Source organism: Arvicanthis niloticus, chromosome 1 (assembly GCF_011762505.2).
Source record: "Arvicanthis niloticus isolate mArvNil1 chromosome 1, mArvNil1.pat.X, whole genome shotgun sequence".
Taxonomy (NCBI): domain Eukaryota; kingdom Metazoa; phylum Chordata; class Mammalia; order Rodentia; family Muridae; genus Arvicanthis; species Arvicanthis niloticus.
In genome coordinates this window covers 57,136,489-57,160,614 of record NC_047658.1, presented here as the reverse complement: position 1 = coordinate 57,160,614, position 24,126 = coordinate 57,136,489, and the positions used below count along the sequence as shown (strand labels likewise).

The window sequence follows — 24,126 nt, the reverse complement described above, 5'->3', positions numbered from 1 at the left end:
TTTTCTGCACACTTGCTTGGTCTTTTGATACAAATGCATGTGTAAATATGGATGTTTGTGCAAGTATGTTATTGTGAGAATATATGGAAAGTAGACCAGACTTGTTTGAATGGAAAAGTGTAAATGTTGTATGTGTGAATATGTATATGAATGTATGTGAATTCTTACATATTTGCTTATGTAAATTTTTTTCTTTCTGCCAAGGTTATTTTCTTCTCCTTGCTCAATAGAAGTTTATTGATACAAACTTCTTCTTAGCCTGACACACAAGAGCCATCTGGACAAAGAAAATAGGCTACAGCAATTAAGCCTTTACTTAGTCTCTTGTTTCAGGATGAGGTGATAAATGACAGAGCCTACAATAAGTCCTCAGAGGAATCCAGGAGGCAGTTCAGCCACAGTAGCAAAATTACTTAGATTTAAACACCAAGAAATAAACCCTGAACCCACCTGAGCTCTATCCCAGCAAACCATATGCTTAAAGGCCCTGCAATTACATACGTTGACTGCAAAACATGAGGAAATTAAGCTGTGACTAGACGGAAAACAAGTATACTGGCTTACTTCGATATTAGGTATGGGAGGAACATGAATGCTGCTGGTGAACTGTCTCGAGCATTCTTGATTGCTTAGCCTACATGATAAACTGCAGATATAATAGACAGGTTATACCTGCTTGTGCAATAATAGTTGGCTAATTATCATGGATAAAATAAACACTATTCCCATAGAAATCAAAGCCCATTCACAAAACAGGATTTTAAAACCTTTTGCTCTGGCTTAGAGCAAAGGCCTGTGGCCATGGAAGCCATTTCTGCTGTTTTTCTAGGTTGATGTGATATGCCTGTGAAACTGCTTGCACGTACACTTAAGTGTTAGTGATTTTCAGCCTCAGTTCATAACCATTGGTGAAAACCCTGAAATCAAGGTTACTGGGTCATGGTAGCCTATTTTTTAACTATTCGTGGGCATCTAAAATTACCCTTTCTATGGCTCAGAGATTATTGAAGAAGTGGTGGAATAAAAAGTGTGAGAAGCAGAAGAAGGGGTAGAATACTGTATAACAGTTTAATTTGAGATTTCTAACTTCCCACTCAGATCAAAAATAAAATAAAATAAAATAAAATAAAATAAAATAAAATAAAATAAAATAAAATATCTTAGATGCAAGAAACATCTTAGTGATGAAGACTTGCAATGAATACTCTGAAACTATGATACCTTCCTGTGAGAAAGACAAACATGCAAAGCTGCCTAGAAGATCTTTACATCAGAGAGTTTTTAGAATGGGCACTTCGTCTCCAACCTTTTCAACATCCTGAGGTTTGTGCAGTATACTCCAGGTTCCCAGCTTTCTAGTGTTTCACCCACGATGGGCTGGGATTTAGTGAGTTGTATCTGCTCCTGTAAATAACCTCTCAACAATATTCTGGTAAGTGATTACAGAATACTAATTGTTTCACCAAACTGCACTTAGATGATACCTGTACTTATTTTTTGTGGGTTCCATACCTCTGGATAATATATATATTATTTCTGTAAAGGGACTGGCTCTTTTAAATCATGAATATGAATATATGTATATATATATTCAATTTATATAAATATAGAATTATTTATATGTACTTATATATATTATTTATATATTATTTATACATACAGAAATATATATATATATATATATATATATATATATATATATATATTACCTAAAGAATGTATTATAATACAATAAAACTCAAGTGTAAATGGAAGCATTTTGAAAGGCCAAATCTGTATTTTTCAATTTTTTAAAGTACAGGAACTACTTTAATTTATGCAAATTAGAGAAACTAAACTTTTAAATCTTTCTTAGAATGTCTAATGTATTCATACATTTACCAACAAGTTCTCTTAAAGTCTTATTATCTCCAAATGGATATCACCTTGTCTGTAATTTCACTAATAGTTTTTTATGTCACAACTTTCTTTAAGGAAACCAATGAGTTTCTTTAAACGGATTGGCGGTTATAAATCATGAATTAAGAAAAGATTCACCAGCTCTTCATAAATTCTACATTATCAACTACTAAACCCATGGAACAATCCATGATCAGCACATATCTTGTCCAGGAGAATGTCACAATAAGTTTATAGAATATATTTGTTCATGATCCTGCGGTTCTAGTCCACATTACAGTTTTTAACCTCATGATTGCTTTTAAAACATAACCTAAAGTACTACAGAGTTCAAAAAGTGTTCTTTAATCATCATCCCTTTTGTTCCTTTTAACACTATTCTCAACTTCTATAAACAATCAAGTAACATGTTCTTTCCTTTCCCGTATAGTTACTGATCATCTAGAATATCTGACCTTAAGAATGCCTATAATACCCCACAATTTTAGCACAAAATGTCAAAAAAATCACACTGCACCTTAAATTTATATGGAAAATAAACATGTTTGAAATACTGATGTCAGATGAATAATAGACTAGAAAATATTTTAAACTTTTTTCTTTTTATTTCAAACATTATAAATATAAAACTATCAAATAACCTATTCCTAGTTTCCCCATAAAACTTTTGCCACATACCAAACTTATAAAGCCTTTGATTAACATTTAAAAAATTGTGTAAAAGCAAAAAGGAAAAGGGGGCATGGGATAGGGGTTTTCTAGGGAGGGAAAATGGAGAAAGGAGATGGCATCTGAAATGTAAATAAAATATAAAATAAAAATAAAAATAATACTTTTGCCACTTTTCAACTCACACTTTAACAAACTTATTGGCTTCCTTTTTGGAAACTCACTATGTTCAATTAGTTATGCCAAACTTTGAATAGGTTTAAGACTGTTTAGTAAAGAGGAAGATCCTACCATAAACAAAATACTCAAAAAAGAATGAGTTGTTAGTGATTCTGACATGTGTGAGTTGGACTCTCATTGTTGTTTTGATATGTATTTCCCTGACGACTAAGGCTGATGAGCATTTCTTTAGGTGCTTCTCAGCCATTTGGCATTCCTCAATGGAGAATTCTTTGTTTAGATCTGTACCTCATTTTTCATAGGATTATTTGGTTCTCTGGATTATAACTTCTTGAGTTTTTTGTACATATTGGATATTAACCCTCATCAGATGCAGGATTAAGAAAGATATTTTCCCAATCTGTTGATTGCCATTTTGTGCTATTGACAGTGTCCTTTGCCTTAGAGAAGTTTTGCAATTTTATGATGTCCCATTTGCCTATTTTTGACCTTAGAGCATAAACCATTGGTGTTCTGTTCAGGAAATTTTCTTCTGTGCCCTGTGTTCTCTACTTTCTCTTCTATTGGTTTCAATGTATCTAGTTTTATGTAGTGGTCCTTTATCCACTTGGACTTGAGCTTTGTACAAGGAGACAAGAATGAATTGATATGCATTCTTCTACATGCTGATCTGTAGTTGAACCAGCTCCATTGGTTGAAAATGCTGTCTTTTTTTTCCAGTGGATGGTTTTAGCTCCTTTTTCAAGGATCAAGTGACAATAGGTGTGTGGGTTAATCTCTGGGTCTTCAATTCTAGTCCATTGATCTACCTGCCTGTCACGGTACCAATACCATGAATTTTTTTTTTATCTCTATTACTCTGTAATACAGCTTGAGGTCAGGGATGATGATTCTCTCAGAAGTTCTTTTGTTGAGAATAGTTTTTGCTATTCTGGTCTGTTGATTATACATGAATTTGCAAATTGCTCTTTCTAACTCTATGAAGTATTGAGTTGGAATTTTGATGTGGATTTCAGATTCAATGTGGATTTCAGATTCACTGTAGGTTGTTTTGGCCAGATGATCATTTTTACTGTATTAATAATGCCAATTCATGAGCATTTGAGATCATACCGTCTTCTGAGATCTTCTTTGGTTACTTTCTTCAGAGTCTTGAAGTTCTTGTCATACAGATTTTTCACTTGCTTACTTAAAGACAAACAAAGGTACATTATATTATTCATTACTGTTATGAAGGATGTCAACACATACTGGTGAGAATGTGGAGAAAGAGGAACACTCTTTCATTGTTTTAGCATTGCAAGCTGGTACAAGCACTCTGGAAATCAATCTGGTGCTTCCTCAGAAAATTGTACATAGTGATACCTGAAGACACAGCTATATTATTCCTAGGCATACACCCAAAAGATGCTCCAAGATATAACAAGGATATATGCTCCACTAGGCTCATAGCTGCCTTATTTATAATAGCCAGAAGCTAAAAAGAACCCAGATGTCCTTCAGTAGAGAAATGGATACAGAAAATGTGATACATTTACATAATGGAGTACTACTTAGCTATTAAAAACAAGGACCTCATGAAGTTCTTAAATAAATGGATTGAAGTACAAAAAATCATCCTGAGTGAGGTAACCCAGGCACAAAAGAACACTCATGGTTTAGACTAGGAATAAGTGAATATTAGCCCCAAAGCTCAGAATACCCAAGGTAAAAATCACAGACCACATGAAGCTCAAGTAGAAGAAAGGCCAATGTGTGGATGCTTCAGTCATCCTTTAATGAGGAACAAAATACTTGCAGGAGGAAATATGGAGATAAAGTCTGAAGCAGAGACTGAAGGAAAGGCCATCCAGAGACTATTCCAAATGGGGATCCATCTCATATACAGACACCAAACCCAGACACTATTGGGGATGCCAAGAAATGCTTGCTGAGAGGAGCCTGATATAGCTCTCTCCTGAAAGGCTCTACCAGAGCCTGACAAATACACGTGCAGGTACTGCCAGCCATCTAGTGAACTTTACACAGTGTCCCCAATGGAGGTGTTAAAGAAGGACTTAAAGATCTGAAGGGATTTGCAACAGCATAGGAAGAACAACAGTAAAAAGCAATCATATACCCTAGAGATTCTAGGGAACAAACCACCAACCAAAGAGTACATATGGTGAGACCTATGACATGAGCTGCATATGTAGCAAAGGATGGCCTGTCGGACATCAGTGGGAGAAGAGGCCCATGGTCCTGTGAAGGGTCAATGTCCCAGTGTAGGGGAATGCCAGAGCAGGAATACCAGAGTGGTTAGGTAGGTGAGGGAGCACCTTCATGGAAGCAGCAGGAAAGGGGAGTTCCAGAGGGGAAACCAGGAAAAGGGATAACATGTGCAATGTAAATCAATAAAATATACAATAAAACATTAATTAAAAGAAGTTGCATATATTTAGGACATTAAATACAACATTTGTATGTCAAATTTTTTAGCTTTATATTAAAATTATGTATTAAGGATTTAATTTATCATAAATTAGTTTACATTTTAGAGTATAATACTGAATGAAGTGCTCTTTTTACTTAAGTACATACATATCAATATAAGGGAATAAATTAAAACTTGGTATTTATTTCTCACAAAAATTAAATTATTAAACAGTTAGTATCCTAAATAACTGTTATTTTTAAAATAAGAAAAAAAATGAATGAGTTTTTCTCTCATAGGCATTCTTTACTGTGCATACCTTACAGAGTGCTTGAGAGTCTCAAAGAAGATCTCTAGAGTGTATCCTAAGATTTTTACTCTTTAGTCTCTTATAGATTTTGGTTAGTATTCAGAACATCAAGTGCAAAATCATATTATAAAAATAGCATTTCATAGCTCTGCTTAGTCACTGGCTCTTCATTCCTTAGCCTCCTATTTGAATAATTTACATAAATCTTGATAGTGTGTGGATTGTTAGCTCTTCTATTTAAGTTGGATCACCTAGTCTGTTACTTTCAGTAGAGTAAACCATTTTGAATTTCTCAGTTGACTTCTGTGTATCACATTAAATGAGTTTGTGTGATTAAATTTGATATAAACCTAAGTCTCAGATACAAACGTAATTACTTTGAAAGGCATATGGTACTAAGACCACATAGCAAATAGCAAGACACTTGTATAAGACCATTTGCACCCTCAGTCATGAGGTTTTTAACAGCATAACAATATGAGTCATACAGTCACTTCAAGTTAGGAATTCTTCATATTAATAAAGGTTATAGTAATTATGACACAACAGCATTATTCTGTTTTCAAGAACTTTTAATTAAGCAATTTACTAGATTATTATTATATAAGAAGATTTTAAATAACATAAGGACACAAAGTTATGATATCTGTTTTTAAGTCCAGGAATGTTCTTTATTGGGTTTTCCTTCTTTGCTTGAATTTTAATTTTCATAATGTTTTCTTCCTGGGAATAAAAGTTTACATAAATTATTCATTTTTCCATTAATATATTTATTCTATTTAAATCATGCTTAGCCTCTGATAACTCAATATGGCTCCTCCCAATTTTGTCCCTTCCTCTCCATTCCTGATAATGGGAGAACTCCCCCCGCCCAACTCTTTGGGTAACAGCTCACAGTGAGACATCAAGTCACTGCAGGACTATGCACATGTTCTCTTACTGAGGCCAGATATAAGAATATTCAATGATAAAAGTCTGATTACATGGTATGATCCAATAGACTGATGTTCAGGTCATATTTCAGAATGTTATTGCTGAGCTTGATTTCTTCATTTTTTACAAGGAGAACCTCACATAATGATATAATACAAAGAAAGCAGTGTGGTCATCATGTGGATATGTTTGGTATACTATGTAAGGAGTTAAATTCAATTGATATTTTTAGATTTAGCTTGCATTTTCCTAAACTCATGAAAAGAATTGATTTGTGGTCTCAACAAAATAATGTAGCATTTTGGGACAAAAATGCAAAGAAGCATCCCTGCACTGGAGGCCAAGATACAGAAGACCTCCACAGCAACCATAGCCTTGCCCTTAGTGCTGTGATAGACAGGGAGGAAGGTGATCCAGACACTGCAGAACACCAGCATGCTGAATGTCAGGAGCTTGGCCTCATTGAATGTGTCAGGCAGATTCCTGGCCAGGAAAGCTACAGTGAAACTGGCTAGAGCCAGAGAGCCCATGTATCCCAGGACACAATAGAAACTAATCACAAAACCTTTGTTACAAACAATGATGATGTGTCCATGTATCATGTGAGTATAAACATCAACAAATGGAGGAGAAGTTCCCAGCCAGATTCCACAGAGAATCATTTGAATCATGGTGCATATGGGAATGATGTAATTAGGTGCCCTTGAAAGCAGCAGCCACCTCAGTCTTCTTCCTGGAACAGTGATCTTAAATGCCAGTACTACAGTAATTGTCTTGGCTAAGACACTAGAGGCAGCCACAGTGAACACAATGGCAAATGTAGTCTGCTGAAGCATACAGCTAGCTGTACTTGGATGACCAATATAGAGCAATGAACAGAGAAAACAAAATATGAGGGAGATGAGTAGGACATAGCTGAGAGTTTCATTATTGGCCTTCACTATGGGAGTTTCTCGGTGTTTCAAGAAGACACAAAGTACAATAGCTGTAAGAGCAGAGAAGCTTAGAGCCAAGCCAGCCAGAGCCATTCCCAAGGGTTCTTTATAATCCAGAAAGGTCACAATTTTCTTGAGGCAGTTAGTTTGATCTGTGTTGGCATACTCATCCTCTGGACACATCACACATTGATCCATGTCTAGTATAGGAAGGGAAGTATTACCAGATTTAATTTTTCTAGAATAATCACAAGGTAACTAAACTTCATTAAGTTTATACCTAGTGTTGGATGAAAACTTAAATATGGGATCTTTATATGATGTTATCCTAATTCCCAATATTTCTATTCTTTATCCAAGCGTTGCTCACATTATATATTTAAAAAATAAAACTGTATTGTTGCATAATTTTTGTTTCAACAGTAACATGCCTTAGGTTGACCACTTATAGAATCATACAATTTTACCCTATAATTGTGTTTATTTTGCAAAAGAAGAACATAGAAGAATATATGTCAGCAAAATGTGTGATCATACTTATTGTCTCAAGCAGTTATTTGGACATATAAACTCTACCATTTCATGTCTCCAAAAAGTATTTACAGCCAACATTTGATTAAACCATTATAATCCCAAACTCTCTTCTATACATATGTTCTTACAGGTACAAATATTTAGAGTCTTTATTATTCACTATGTAAACTTATTTTTGAAAAAGACATTGTTTTGTTTTGTTTTTTTAATTGGATATTTTATTTACATTTCAGATGCCATCCATCTTTTTCATTTCCCCTTCCTAAAAAACCCCTATCCCATGCTCCCTTTTCCTTTTGGCTTTTATACATTTTTTAAATGTTAATCAAAGGCTTTATCAGTTTGGTAATGCTCAATCAGAAAATCATAGACAATAAAAATTTAGAGTTTTAGAGTTCAGTCCAACAGCTACATCATAGACCCATATGCCGAAAATACTTGATGTTTGACAAAGAAGCCAGAAAATAGAGTAGAAAAAAGAAATCATCTTCAAGAAGTGGTGCTCGTTTAATTTAACTGTTGTTCTTTATACAGGAGAATGAAAATAGATCCATATGTATGAACTGGAACAAAGTTCAATCCAAATGAATCAAGGACCTCAACCTAACACCAGATACACTGAATTTAATAGAATAGAAAGTGGGAAATAGCTTTAAACTCACTGCCATAGAGGAAAATTTCCTGAAAAAAAACACCAGTGGCTCAGACACTAAGATCATGAGTTGATAAATGGACCCTCATGAAACTGAAAAGTTTCTGTAAGGTGAAAGATACCATCAATAGGAATAACTGACAACCTACTGATTGGAAAAAATCTCTAACCCTACTTCATACATAGAACTAATGTCCAAAATATATAAAGAACTCAAGGAGCTAACCTCCAAACAACCAAATAACCCAATTAGAAAATGAGGTAGAGAGCTGAACAAAGATCTCACAACAGAGGAATCTTGAATGGCCTAGAAGCACTTAAAGACCTGTTCAAAGTCCTTAGTCATCAGGGCAATGGAAATCAAAATGACCCTGAGATTTGACATCACAACAATCAGAATGGCTAACATAAAAAACTCAAATGACAGCAAATTCTGGTGAGTATGAGTAGAAAGAGGAACACTCTTCCAATGCTGGTTGGGATTGCAAACTGGTACAACCACTCTGGAACTCAGTCTTGTGGTTCCTCAGAAAATTGGGAATAATTCTACTTGAAGATCTAGCTAAGCCACTCTTGAGCATATACCCAAAATATGCCACACCCATACCTCAGGAACATGTGTTCCACAATATTCATAGCTGCCTTATTTTTAATATCCATAAGTTGGAAACAACCAGATGTCTTCAAATGAAGAATGGATAGATAAAATGTGGTTCATTTACATAATGGCATACTATTCATCTATTAAAAATGAAGGCATCATTAGATTTTGCTGACAAATAATGGCATGTACAAAATATCCTCCCTAGTGTGGTAATTCAGACACAAAAGGAAGAACATAGTATGTACTCACTGATAAGTGGGTATTACCCAAAAAGTAAATAATACCACGAAAACAACCTAAGACCATTAGAAGTGCAAGAAGCAAAAAGGACCAAATAAGGATGTTTCAATTTCACTTAGAAGAGGGAAGGAAATAATCACACTTGACAGAGGGAAAGGGGAGTATGTGATAGGGTGGGGGAGGAAAAAACTGGAACAGGATCAGATATGAGGTGGGAGAAAAGAAGCCCACAGTGCCAATAGAATTAACAGAAATAAGCAGCCTCTGAGTTTGAAAGGTGAACCATCTAGAAAGTACCAGAGACCTGAAAGGTTACCTACGTCCAGGACTCACTGATGGTAACCTTAGCAAAAATGCCCAACATTGGAGAGAGGGAACTCAATGAGCCCACCTTCAGTAGACAGTCAGGTCCTCTAGTGGAGCGACATGGTTACTAACCCACAATTAAAATTACTGACCCAGAATTGTTCCTGTCTCAAAGAACTCAAAGAAAAAATTGAGAAAAGACTGAAGGAAAGATAGTCCAATGACCAGCCCAACTGACGATCCATCTCATTGGAGAGAGGGGCACTACTGTCTGATACTATTACTGATGCTATGATGTACTTATAGACTGGAGTCTGACATGGCTGTCCTCTGAGAGGAACTTTCAGAAGCTGATGGAGACAAAGGCAGACACTTTCACCCAACCCGTGGACTGAAGTCAGTGACTCTTATGTTTGAATTATGGGAAGGACTTAGGAAGCTAAAAGGGAGAGTGACCCCATAGGAAGACCAACAGTTTAAACTATCCCATATTCCAAGGAGTTGTCAGAGACTGAGCCACCAACCAGCAGCATACATAGGGCAGTCTGAGACCCTGGTGAAGGGGAGCATCATTTAGGAGGCAAGGGAGAGGACTAATGGATTGATGATTGATCAGTGGCAGGGGGACTGAGATGGGAGAGGCAGTAACAACAAGAACAAAATAATCAAGTATTATAAAAATGTTATACTTTCAACAATGTATAGTATTCTTGGATAAAACACACACATAGGCTTTCTCCATTTTATAAGACTTAATTATCACAAGATCTGGGCAGCTGCCTAGATCATAATGATAGAATTAATTTTCCTTTCTAAAACCCTGATTTATTACCTACCACTATGTTTCATCTGGGATGCTCAATATATATTGAGGCATTTCAAAGAATCCTTAAGACTTACTTCAAAACCTGAACTACACAAAATTGGAAAATATATATGAAATTGATGATTATTTTACATAGATAAACTTTGCTAAAGTTAAATGAAGACCAGCAAAGAATTTAAATATTCCTATAATACCTAAGGAAATACAAGTGGTCATTAAACGTTTCCCAATAAAGTTAAGCCCAGGGACCGATGGTTTCAGCACAAAAATCTAGTAGACTTTCAATGTAAAGTAAATACCAATGCTTATCAATGTATTTCACAAACTTAAAACAAAAGAAACACTGCCAAACTATTTTTATGAGGTCTTACTAATATGGATATCTATACGACATAAAAAGTCAACAAGCAAAGGGATTTGCAGGCTAATTTCCTTTATGATCACTGATGACAAAATTCTTAACTCAAAATAGTTGTGAGTTTTGTTTTTGAAAATCAAAATAACACATTAAAACCATTATCCAATACGATCAAGTGGGCTTCAGGTCAGAAAGGAAAAGATGTTTCATATTAAAAAATATTCATCAATATAATACACCATATAAAAAACTGAAAAAAGATTTAGAGGATTAACTCATTATATACTGAAGATTTTTTGGCAAAATTCAACACAACTTCATGATAAAAGTCTTGGAGAGATGAGGAACAAGTTGTAAACACAAACATAATAAAAATCAAAATACACCAAACCAAAGACATCACCATATTATGTAGATAGAAACTTAAAGCAATTCCACTAAGTCCGTGATGAGAAAAGTCTTCTAAATCGCTTCCTGTCTCCTCAACTTAGTAAGTGAAATTTTAGCTAGAACAATATAACAACATGAGGAGATGAAGATGATACAAATTGGAACACAATAAGTATTTGGAAAAATTATGTCTATTCACACATGAGATGATAGTATACATAAGTGACCACCATAGAAGTGCTGCAGCTGAAAATAACCTTCAGCAAAGTAGTGGATACAAAAATACCTCAAAAAAGATGGTAGTCCAATGTTAAATAAACCATAAATTGGATGAGAAAAAATTTATGGCAATAATACAATTTATGATATCCACAAAAAATGTAAAATAAAACACTAACCAAGCAAAATAAAGACTTATATGACAAGAAATTAAAGTCTCAAAAGAAAGAAACTGAATAAAATATCAGAAAATGGGAAACTCTTCCATGCTCATGGATTGGTAGGATTGATAGTAAAATAGGCCATGTTGACAAAATCAATGTATAGACTCAATGCAATTATGCACTTCTCATCAAAATATTAACATAATTCTTTACAGAGACCTTAAAAACAATTCTTAATCTCACACAGAAAAGATAAACAAAGAAAAAATAAACGAACAAGATAGTTAAAAAAACTTGAACATGAAAGAATTTCTGGAAGAAAAAGCATCCCTCAAGCTGTTTTAAAGAGTAATAGTGACTTAAAAATGCATGATTATGGTATAGAAAAAGACAGATTATTCAAATCATTTAGTCCAGATAAAAAACCAAAGCCCTATGGACACTGGATTTTTGACAAAGAATCCAAAACCATGTACTGGAAACATGAAGGTGTCTTTAACAAATGATGGTGGTCTAATGATATCTATATTTATCACCCTGAAAAAACACAAGGCCAAATGGATCAAGCACCTCAACAAAAAAAACTGTATATACTAAAGCTAATGGAAGAGAAGGTGGGAAATATACTGAACTCATTGGAACAAATAACAAAAATTTTCTAAACTGAACATAAATGTCCCAGGTACAAAGATTAGCAATTGGTTAATAGGACCATGTGAAACTGAAAGGCTCTGTAAGGCAGAGGACATGGTCAATAGGACAGCGTACAGATTGTAAAAGTGTCTTCCCCAACCCTACATATGACAGCGGAATGAACTCAGGAAGGTAGACATCAACAAACCAAGCATGTCAATTAGAAAATCGGGTACAGAGCTAAACAGAGAATTTTCAACAGAGGAATCTAAAATAGTGACAAAGATTTAAAACAAAATTTCAACATCCTTAGTCATCAAGGAAATACAAATGAAAATGACCCTGAGATTGCATCTTATACACATCAAAATGGCTAATATCAAAAAATTCATATGACAGCACATTCTGCTGAGGATGTGAACAAAGGGTATCAGTCCTGCATTGCTCCCTCTGCAAGCATTTAGAAACTGAACCATAAATTAAAGAGCATACATGAGGTGAGCCAAGGCCCACTTTAAATCTATAGCAGACATGCAGCTCAAACTCCATGACTGTCTTATCAGATCTCAGTGGGAGCAGATGAGTCTAGCCTTGCAGAAGTTATGCCAGAGTAGAGGGCTACACACAGGGACTACACCACTCAAAGCTGAAGTAGTAGGGTAGATGTCGTGATTCTTTAACATGGGAACCAAGAAGGATGCAGCATTAGGATTAAACAAATAAATAAGTTAATTAATTAAAATTAGGATAAAGTCAGATCCACTATTTTCTTATCTGTTTATTACAGCACTTGATGTTTTAGCTAGAGAAAAAAGATAATACAATATAGAGAAAATGAAGTCAAAGAATCATTTATAGATGATATGATTTTAAACACATGTAACTCTAAGTATTTGAATAGAGAGTTCCTGCAGCTGATATAAATTATCAACAGAATGTCTGGATACAAGATTAACATGTGCACCCACACACAGACTCACAGACACACACCCCCAAACACACACACACACAAGTTCCATATATACAAATGACAAATTGACTGAAGATGACTTTAGAGAAACAATACCTTTCATAATAAACTGAAACAATGTAAATTATCTTATGGAAACTATAAATAACAAATGAAAGTTCTATGAAAAACTTAAACCTCAAATCTTTGACAAGAGAGAAAGATCTACAATGTCTTGAATCAATTGAGTAACACAGTAAAATATTAATTCTTTCAACTTCAACATATTGAACCAACCAATCCCATCAAAAAAAACCAACATCAGTTTTTACATACCTTAAAAGAACATTTCCTAAAGTCATATGAAATGCAAGATATCCTTGAATAGTAACAGATCTTCTGGATGAATCACCATTTCTGATTTCAAGTTATACTACATAACTATAGTAATAAAACTTCCATTATACTGGAATAAAACTTGCCTCATTGATCATTTAATGGAATTGAAGATGAAAAATAAAATCACACATATATGGACCCTTAATATTGCATAAAAATCCAGAAAAAAATACTGGGGAGAAAAGGCTATTTTAAGAAATGCTGTGGCTTAAGCTAGATGCCTGAATGTAAAATATTAATAGATCCATATTTATCCCATACACAGATCTCCAGTTTCATTGAATTAAAGACCTCAATATAAAACTAGACCTTTTGTACCTGAGTGCAAGAGAATCAACAAAATAATTCATTTACACAAGATATGACTGTCTAAACAAATCACTGATAGGTCAGGCAAAACCACAAGCAATTCATAAGAGAGCTTTATATAACTGAACATCTTCTTTAAAGTAAAAGATATCAAAAAGTAGGCAACACAACAGCCTAAGGATTGGTAAATCTTTTTAACATTTTCACATTCAAAGAAGGGTTAATATCCAAAATATGGAAAGACCTCAAGGAATTAGGTAACAAAAGAAAAATCCAATTTAAAAGAGAGGAGTTTCACACGGCTGTAAAACACTTAAAAAGATTTTCATCATCCTTAGCTATTAGGGAATTGGAAATCAAAATCATTTTAGGATTCAATCTTTACCTGTCAAAATGTCTAGGTTCAATAACACAGGTAAGTAAGAATGTGGAACAAGGGGATGATATCTCCATTGCTGATAGGAATACAAACTTATAGAACAACTATGAAAACCAATATGGCGATTTCTCAGAAAACAGGGAATAGATCTATTGTCAAACACAGCTACACCTGTCTTGCGCATTTGTCTAGTACTCTCTTATACCACAAGGACACTTGCACAACTATTGTTTTGTGCCTATAATCAAAAGAGTTGGAAACTGCAAACAAGAATATATAATTCAACTGAGGAGCCCATAAAGAAATTAGCATACATTCATATAATATCGTATTACTCAGTTGTTTAAATAAATGACACCAGGAAATCTTTTGACTAATAGATGAATCTAGAAAAAGTCATCTTGAGTCAGATAACCCATACCTAGAAAACAGATGGAGTATTATTCATCTAACAGTTGATATTTACTGTTAAGTAAACGAAAAATACAAACAATGCACTGAACCAGGGAGGTTAGATAATGAAGAGGTCTCAGCAGAGAAGCATGAGTCTTCCTGGGATGAGGAAATAAAATAGGTCTTTTGATGTTGAGGACAGAAGAACACAGGAGAGCAACTGGACTGTTGTGGGTTATGGAAGAAGAGTGGGGAGTGAACAGCTGGAATTTGAAGGTTTTTGGTTGACCATGTGAAAACATAATACAGTAGAAACATTTTGTAATCTATGAGGATGGTGCTAGTGACAACTTCTACTAACAGAGAATACAGAGGTAAACTTGTGATCTTTGGCAACAGGGAAAGTGCTTGGATAAGTTATAATTGGTTGAACAGGTGACAAGAAAATCTGTAAACAACCCATGTTGATGCTTGGTCAGAAGATAACCATATGAAACCTGAAAGCGTCACTACATTGCTGATGGCAACGTTGACTCTGGTTATGAACATGGAAATGTGTAGGTTGTATGGCTGAGAAGCCTTATTCTAAAACCTATGTAAACACAAATATAGACATTACAGCATCTACTAAAAACTTCATCTAAAATCTATCCAGGTTGCAAGATGTGTTGGGGCAATAGTAGCTCATAACTTGTTGAAATGACCATGAAATGACTGAATTAAGTTGATACCCACTCAACAAGAAAGTACATGCCCAACCCTACTTGAATGGTCAGGGAGAATGAATATTCTATAGTACCTGCAAATCACAAATAGTACTTAACTTTTCTTTTAAAAAGTTAAGGAATGATTATTAATTGATATTATGATATATATATATATATAATTTAGGAACAGGTATATAGACTAATAGCCAGACATGCAGTTAGAAACTAAATTAGACATCTTCAGCATGTCTCTTCCTTCAGAAGAATAGGCTGGGAAAAAGTGAAAAATAAAGTGGGAATGCAGAACACCACACACAAAAATTACTCATATTCTATGATTTAACATAGACAAGACTCTCACATGAGAGTCAGAAAAAATAAAGAATCTAACAAGAAACATTTGTAAGTCTCTGCATATATGGTATGACCGATTGAGTTTCAGTGGGACTCCTAACAGTGGGAGCAGGTATATCTCTGACTGTGTGCAGACCCTTGAAACTAATTTCTGCCTATTGGGTTACCTTTTCCATCCTTCATATGATTACTCTTGGCTTGTTTTATTGCATCTTATTTTGTACTGTATCTTCTTTTGGACACCCACACTTTTCTGGAAATAAAATGTAGGGAGAATGGTGCTTGGAGAGAGGGATTGTGGACAGAAGACAATATTTAGAGGGTTGGAACCATGGCTGGAATACTGTATGAGAAAAGTCTCTACATACCACAAAAAAAGAAAAACACATAGGAGCAAGGCAAATTTAATGATACATATTTTAGTGTCCTGTGTTCAACTAATGCAAAAGTCAATAAATTTAATTATTGATTTGATTTTGAAACATTTCTACAATATCATTTTAATCAATAAATTTTATTATTTTCTTTCTTATGTATTACTCTAATTAAGTGGTTTCACTTCTTACTGTAGTGCCTGGGTTGAATCATGAAATTTGGGTAATATTTTTGTGTAATTTTTCAAAATGTACTTCATGTTCATAATCCTCACATGTAAACTGTATGCAACCATGTATATACTGGCCTGGTTCTTAAACTCTCAGTTATTGCTAGGCTATTTCTAACCACTGCAATTTATTCTACTCTTCATTTTCCTCCTGCAACACTACTTTAAAAAATGTTTTTCAAAGTTTTTATTAACCTCAATGTAGATATCAGTACTACCTATTTAATTATGACATCTCTGTGCATACTATATATAAATAATAGAATAAACGCTGTTATTCAGATTTCCATTTGTTGGACTCCAATCTTGACTGTGAATGAGATGGCAATAGAAAAATGCAAACTTCTAATTATATTATTAATCTACCATAGAAAAATCAAAAATGCATACTTCTAAAACATGATATAAAATCAACATCTAGTGATGTTAAAAACTCAGTGGACTCTGGAATGCAAGGATTCATAGCATCTATGTCTTTAATAAATTTGAAATATACCACTATAAAAATACATTAACATCTTGTATTCTGAAGAAATGTGATTTCATTGGTTCTAGAATTATGAGATAAAAACATAGTCCATTAGAGAAAATTATTATTTCAGATCACAGTGTTACTGATTTTTTTTACTGTTATTTATCATTTCTTTTCCACAAAGGACATTTGAAAATTATGTGCATATGGGAGATATAAACAATTTCATTGCTCTGAGAAAAAAAAATATGCTCACCTGTCCTGTTGGAAACTTCATTTTCTGGGCAAGGGTAACAATCAAAACAACAGGGAGCCTTTCCTTCCTTAATGTATTTTCTAAGTCCTGGTCTGCAAGGCATACTACATATGGAAGGTAGCATCTGAGGAAAGATCAGATATATTATAGAAATAAATAGTTTGACATATGTAGTAAAAGCTGCAATGATACACAAAAGAAATCCATTGAAACACCTCCTTTTACACACATGTATCCTATTCTAAAGCAAAATTACATTGCTTTGTTTTTGGTAGATAAAATTTATATGAACACATCGTGATTTGCATATTGTGAAACATTTATGAGAGTGTGAGACAGAGACAGAAACTAAGAGAGATATAAAAGAGAAAGAGAGACAGAGACAGACAGATGGACAGACAGACAGACAGACAGAGAGGGAGAGACAGAAAGATTAGGACAATGTAATTCAATAAATAAGAAAATATTATAATTTTTATACCATGGCAAAACAAAAATAGACAAGATTGTATGTAATTTTGCTTCACATAAACAATAATTATTAAAACTAAATTACCTTCTTGATATCTGTAGCCGAATCTATCATTTTCCCAGACATAAAAAGTTGTTGTCCATTTGGAAAATGACCAGAAAACCTTCCTATTTTCATTTTAAGTCCATATTGTTTTAGAATATCAACGATATAGAAAATGTCATACTCTGTATCCAGTTTTTTATTCTGGTTCATGTTTACTTGGTGTCCAGAAGGATTTGAAAATTGTATAGTCTTCAGAAAAGAGAACATCTAAAACACATTTGTCATTTTAATTTCAGCACTTCAGACATGTTAGTACAGACATTATAAAGTTTGTAATATCACTAATATCCATATATACTCCTAAAATCCACCTTTTTCAGAAGTAGTCACTACTGAAAAAATAAAGTACATTTCACCTACATGCAAAGTTCCCATATGGTATACAAATATCATTTTTTCAAAGGATTTTATACCATAACACACATCCACATGAATTTTATGATTTGAGAGCAGTGAAAAATTATCTGTTTTTTTCTGACAACAGTATTATTTGCTCGTAAGACAAACTAAATACTCAATATTTCAAAACATGGCAAAAGAACTTGAAATTATTTCAGATTTATTCATTACATTAATTAAAAAATATGGTCAAATAAAAGACAATTTATTTTTATAATTTTATTTATTAATTTATAAGAAAAACTTCAAATGATAAAGGGATGAGATGTGTTATGATTGAAATATTGGTCAAAATGTCATGACTAAAATTATGAAATGTTGACTTGGGTGCCAATTCTGGTTGTCTCATAAATTATGACAGTAATATGATATGCCTCTTATGCAGTGGTAGGGTACAAGTCTTACTTATTTACATGGATTTTGATTTAATGATTCCCTTTATAAATGCCATCTCTATGATATAGATGCCATTCATTATAAGAATTATTACCTTCCAGGAATTAAATTCAAGTAACTTTCCATCATTCTCTGAGCAGGTATCTACATGTTGCAGAAGCATCTCATGAAGTGAGTGGGCCACAGCATGCACAGCATTGTATAAGCTGAAACATGATTCACTCATAGAAATTCCAAGAGGTGGCACTAAAAACCATTTTAATAGAGTTTGGGTTGGACAGTTCTTCAGTGTTATACAATTAGGTGGTGGCAAAGAACACTTAAAGTAAGTCCACCACAGTTTAGCAAAAGAAATGTCATTACTGTAGTTTGAAGGGTGTACTGTCTGCATAAATTGTTTAAAACCAGACATCTCAGACTGCTGATGTGAAAAAATAAGAGTCCCATACAAGGAGGTAAGCATAAAATCTCTTACCATTGTTATCATATCAAATTGTGACACACTAACCCAGAGTCTCTGAATGTTTTTGAATTTCCATATCATGAAGTTCAATTGTACAGGAGATTCTTTATCACCATAAACAATCACAACTTTTGCTGATGACATTATTATTTGGTGATAATATGTATTCATCATTTTAATGTATAATATATTATTGTATGTGATCATTGTGACAAATGATAAGCAGACAGTGTTTCTTTCCATGATTGCTCTCAATTCAGAAAGAAATTGAATTCCATGGTCATCATCTGTTATGATCACTCCTACCCAGTTCCAACTGAAGTGAACTACTAGGGACACGATGGCTAGGGGTAGAGATGTGTCCTTTGGAGTCATCTGGTAGAGATGAGGAAACTGTTCCTGGTCACTTATGAAATTAGAATAACCACAGAAAATCTGAAAGATATTGACCATAATTATCATTATAAAGAAGATGGAATACACAGGGATCAGTCTAAGATCTAAGTGTGCTAGAGAACAAGCTAGAAGTGTGAGAACGTGTCTATTCGTTATCTTAAAATGAAAATTATATACAACTTTTTGTGAATAGCTGTACAAGTAAAGACAAACCATATCTTATGGTAAGTCATTTCATAGTATGTTGTTTCTCGTACCAGTTTGCCATAAAGTTGTGTTCACCAAAGAATGTATCTACTATTTATGTTTGATCAATCAGAATAGATATAAATGAATTCTCTTCCTTTTAGTCAGCTTTAGTACTCATAAACTCAGACTAATGTAAGATAGTGTTTCATTAAATGTAACCCTTCATGACCTACCTCTGGAGTTCTGGAGAAGTACAGGATTGGTCCAAATTTGTATGAAGTTATCCATAGAGGTCCCGTAAGTATAATTAAATATCTTCTCTGATTTGTACAGTAGTAATTAGGAGTAATATCCTTTCTTTTCAAAGACAAACCTCCTTTCACATGATCCAGCATTAAGTTACATTGAATGTTAACTAATAGAGAAATATTAGGTAAAATATGAATGTTCCTATTGATTTCTTCAATGGCAAAATAAACAGAGGAAATCAAGTGGATGGTCTTAGGTGTCACCCTGAAAACAGAGCACACCAAAGTTGGAAGATATGGGTTCTAATTATGGTAATATTAAATAAAGCTTAATGTGGTTTAACCATAGAATTCTTGGAGTTTTCTGACACACTGACATGGTCATCTAGTAACTTATTGTGATTTATTAGAATGTGAGAATTGCAAAAATAATTTAACAGTTTTAAAGCTGGTTTATTTAATTAGATGAATTGAACTTTATTATTTCTCTTTTAAACACTTGTATATAATATATACAAATGTATTAAGCATTTACAGAGTTTTCTATTATCTTATTCTTTTGACTTTGTTAGCTGTGTTCTGAAATTAGACACCATGTGCATTTTTCTTTTGATATTTAATACATTTTTTAAATGCAAATTTTATATTAAGAGGATTCTGTCACTTTTGAACTTTTCCACAGTTCCTTTTTTTTTTTTTTTTTTTTTTTTTGGAACAAGATAAAACAGCTATGTGTCCTCCATTAATAAGGAAAGATTTGAGCCAACTTGGAATCTGCCAATGCCTTCATGTTATAATTCTAATACTTAACATGTAGAAAAGACATGAGAATTATTTGCTATCTAAAATGTCGTGAGCCTTCATAAATATATGAAGAATAGCTAACCATATTTGTCTTTGTCTCCAATTTCAAAAGTCTAAGGAATTCATAGGTAATGAAATTCTCATACTGTTTTATGCATTATACATAGTTCAACTATTTTCATTTTCTTTTTGAGGTTTTATAAAATTGAGTGATAAAAGATTAGTTATAACTATATTTCTGGTTAGAATTGAATTTCTTTTGCTTTGTGTCTAACTTTACGTTTGTACTCTAATTCATCCTTTCTCTACAATCACTGGCTATCACATAACTGGCCTTGGTTTTATTTGGTTCAGACTTATCCATATATGTGAAGTTTCTTTACAAACTGCAGTTTAGAATTGAAAGAAAGAACAGTTAAAACAACTTTAAATAATGAAATAACTAGTAGGACTGTCACCATTTCTGATCTTACTTTTTTACCTCACACCTCTATTAATAAAATTGGTGAAAAGCAGGGTAGGTGTTGATCAACAGGATGCAACTGAAGACCTAAAAATAAAAACACATCTTTGGATACATTATTTGTTTTTTATAATGAAGCTCAGAAAACCATAGTAGAATAAAGAAACTGTCTTCAATAATGGTACTGGCCTAACATTATGGCTTAATGGAGAAGAATAAAAATACACCCATGCCTGTAACAGTTGAAAAATCCCAACTCTATGTTTATATTCATACTTGTGATACAAAAACAGTAAAAATCCACTTTCTGGTAGACTTTATGAAATGAACCAAACCAGTTTTTTATATTACTTTTCTTAGGAGCATCACATGAATTCCTAAGATGGAAATTGTCATATTAAGGGGGAGTATGGTCAATATTGTGATTCATTCATTCAGCATTTACTTGGATTGTGCTCAAAAATGACAAAAGTATGCTATACCATAAAACCGACATAATTAGGAAAATGGCCAGCAATGAAACATAAAATAAATTTTAGTTGTGGTGTAGAGTAGGACATCCAGAAGGAACATAGGCTCTTATCTATCACTCAGCATCCTTGGAATGCTTTATGTGCATTTGTGTATAAATGACACACTCACTTACTGCTTGTCTAGATTCCCACTGAAGTAATCATTCTTCACATAACCACTCCTTGTATAAATGGAAAAGAAACAGTCAGCCTCTTTATCTCCTAGATAATTTTCTTTATCTTTGATTCTCCAAAAGCACCTGGGGTCACTCAAATGGCAAAAAAGAAAAGAAAGCTTCAGACCCAAGAATATACCAATCAAAGAGAACATCTTTGCCATGTTGTCAAGTCAGATGCCTGAGCAAAATGCAGTATGAAGCTTCATGCAGGCAGACTCTCACATATCAAATTTTGATGTAACATACATCCAAGTGTCACTTTTTATTGCTGTAGTTACTATTAAAGAACACATGTACATCTCAGAGCATTTACTGTTCAGTTCACTGTTTGCCTCTGGAGGACTGTGAAGCACTCTCTGGCCTGGGGCTCTGCATCTGAGATCCTATGGCCAGGTGAAAAATAGGTGTAATAACTTGGGGCATGATTATTCTTTTATGTATCCCATATGTTTATATTCATGTAAGTAGACATAAAGGTTCCAGTCATGATTCGTTTTGGGAATATTTTCTCACAAGCTTAACTCATCAGACCTGTTTTCTGAAATCCTTTGCAATAGTTCCCTTTGATTACGTAGGTTATTCCAATGACTTTTACAAAAATTCATGTCAATGAATCCAGCTGAACCCATTTGACCTCAGTAATAAAAAGATTAATAAAAGGAAGCAATACCTTTAAACATATTGAATGCTTGTAGATATTAATTTTATATGCTTGCTTTCTACCAGATTCTAGTCTCTTGCACTTATAATTATGAATTGGATAATTTTAGGTCAGGGTCTTGCAAGAATACATAATTTGAAATTAATGTTATTCATAAAGTATTAACAAAAGATGATTAAATGGGAAATCCAAGGCAAGCATGTTTTTTAAATTCTTTGTTCATTAAAGGGCATGTTAAATAACAAGCTGAGTACACTATGCTCTGTCTTAAGTGAGCTCAAAGTATATTAATATTAGTGGTGATGTTGAATAAGAAATTCATTCTATTAATATGCAAGAGTGATTTCCATAATGATGTGTCATTACAAATGCACAGATGTCTTGGATTATTTTGTTTGACTTACAATTTTGTCAGTTCTAAACATTCTTTTTGTTTGTCATCTCTCATGATTTTTTTTATGATAGGTTATCTGATGGATATACATAGATATTACTCAGCACAAATTATCTCTGCCAAGGAAAATCTTTGAAATACCTCATACAAGACAGAAAATAACCTCATAGTACATGGTTTGGAATATAACTCAGTGATCGTTCTTATTATTAATACCTTTTATAAGAATGTATTTTGAAAAACATATACTTTGTTGCCATTCAGTTGCTTTAGGATTTTTTTATAACTCTTGTATTACATTGTATGGGCAGGTATGTCATATGTTAACACTTTTATATTCTTCAGTTTAGTGCTTTGTGAGTATTCAGTTTTACAAGTCATTTTGATCATAATCACACTATTCACTAATTCTTATATTTCTATATTAACTGTCCATCCAAATGTGTCTTTTATTTTTAAGCCATTCAAGACTACGTTTTGCTGTCAAAATAATTTTGGAACAATTGAATCTTCCAAAGAAGTATGATCAACTTGTCATGGTAATTGGCTCTCATTTAGAAAAAAGAAAAAAGAAAAGAAAAAAAACGGGGATTTTCTTTTGTTTCCATGAACTAAAATTTCCATATTTCCATTCACCAATACCAAAGGGGGAATTGTGTATACATTTCTCACCTTCATGTTCGGATGTAATACCTCTTGAGTTTGCAATGTGCTGGGTTTGCAGCCTCAGTCTCTGGGAGTTAGTACCCCTCTGCTGTGTTCAGTACATCTTATTTTCTTCCTGTCCTCTAACACTTCTGGTACTTATATTCAGTCTGTTCAAATTACTGCAATAAATCCTTGTGCCTTGAAGAACATATATTAAGTATGATCCCCTCAGTCTCACAAGACCTTTTCAAGAAGAAACCATACAAAACAGAGATTGTAGGTTGAATAATACACAAATCCACATATGGCTGAGAATCTTCTTGTAGTAACTACTGGATAAAGAGTCAGTTTCCGTAACTATATTTTTGCCTCAGTTTTATTACAATAAATGATATAGAATAATATCAACACAACTTGACTGTTTAAAAGAAATGTTGATACAAAGATCTATGGACATGTAAAAACAGGAGAAATTGAAAGAATTGAGGAATATATGAATCTGACAAAAAATAATGTTTGAGTTTTCAAGACTTAATGTACATGGTAAAATAATTGTTGATTTTTAGATTGCATATGAATTTCATTCTTTTCCCATTCCATTTCCTTCTTCCAATGTCTTACCCTCATATCACTGTGCTGTCTTTCACATTAAAAATACCTTCCATTTTGGTAATTTTTTCCCAATATTATTGGTTATTTTATTTATTTAC

General features: G+C 33.4%; 1 protein-coding gene across 1 annotated transcript; it reads right to left on the bottom strand.

The window, feature by feature from the left end:
- Positions 1–6,619: 6,619 nt before the first annotated feature.
- On the bottom strand, positions 6,620–21,874 carry LOC117720854 (vomeronasal type-2 receptor 116-like). Its single transcript, XM_034519549.1, has 6 exons — positions 21,669–21,874; positions 19,741–20,020; positions 18,554–19,357; positions 17,644–17,871; positions 17,088–17,211; positions 6,620–7,539 (listed from the first exon to the last, which is right to left on the bottom strand). Exons 1-6 carry the CDS (start codon positions 21,872–21,874, stop codon positions 6,620–6,622), a joined length of 2,562 nt encoding a protein of 853 aa, XP_034375440.1.
- Positions 21,875–24,126: the final 2,252 nt, after the last annotated feature.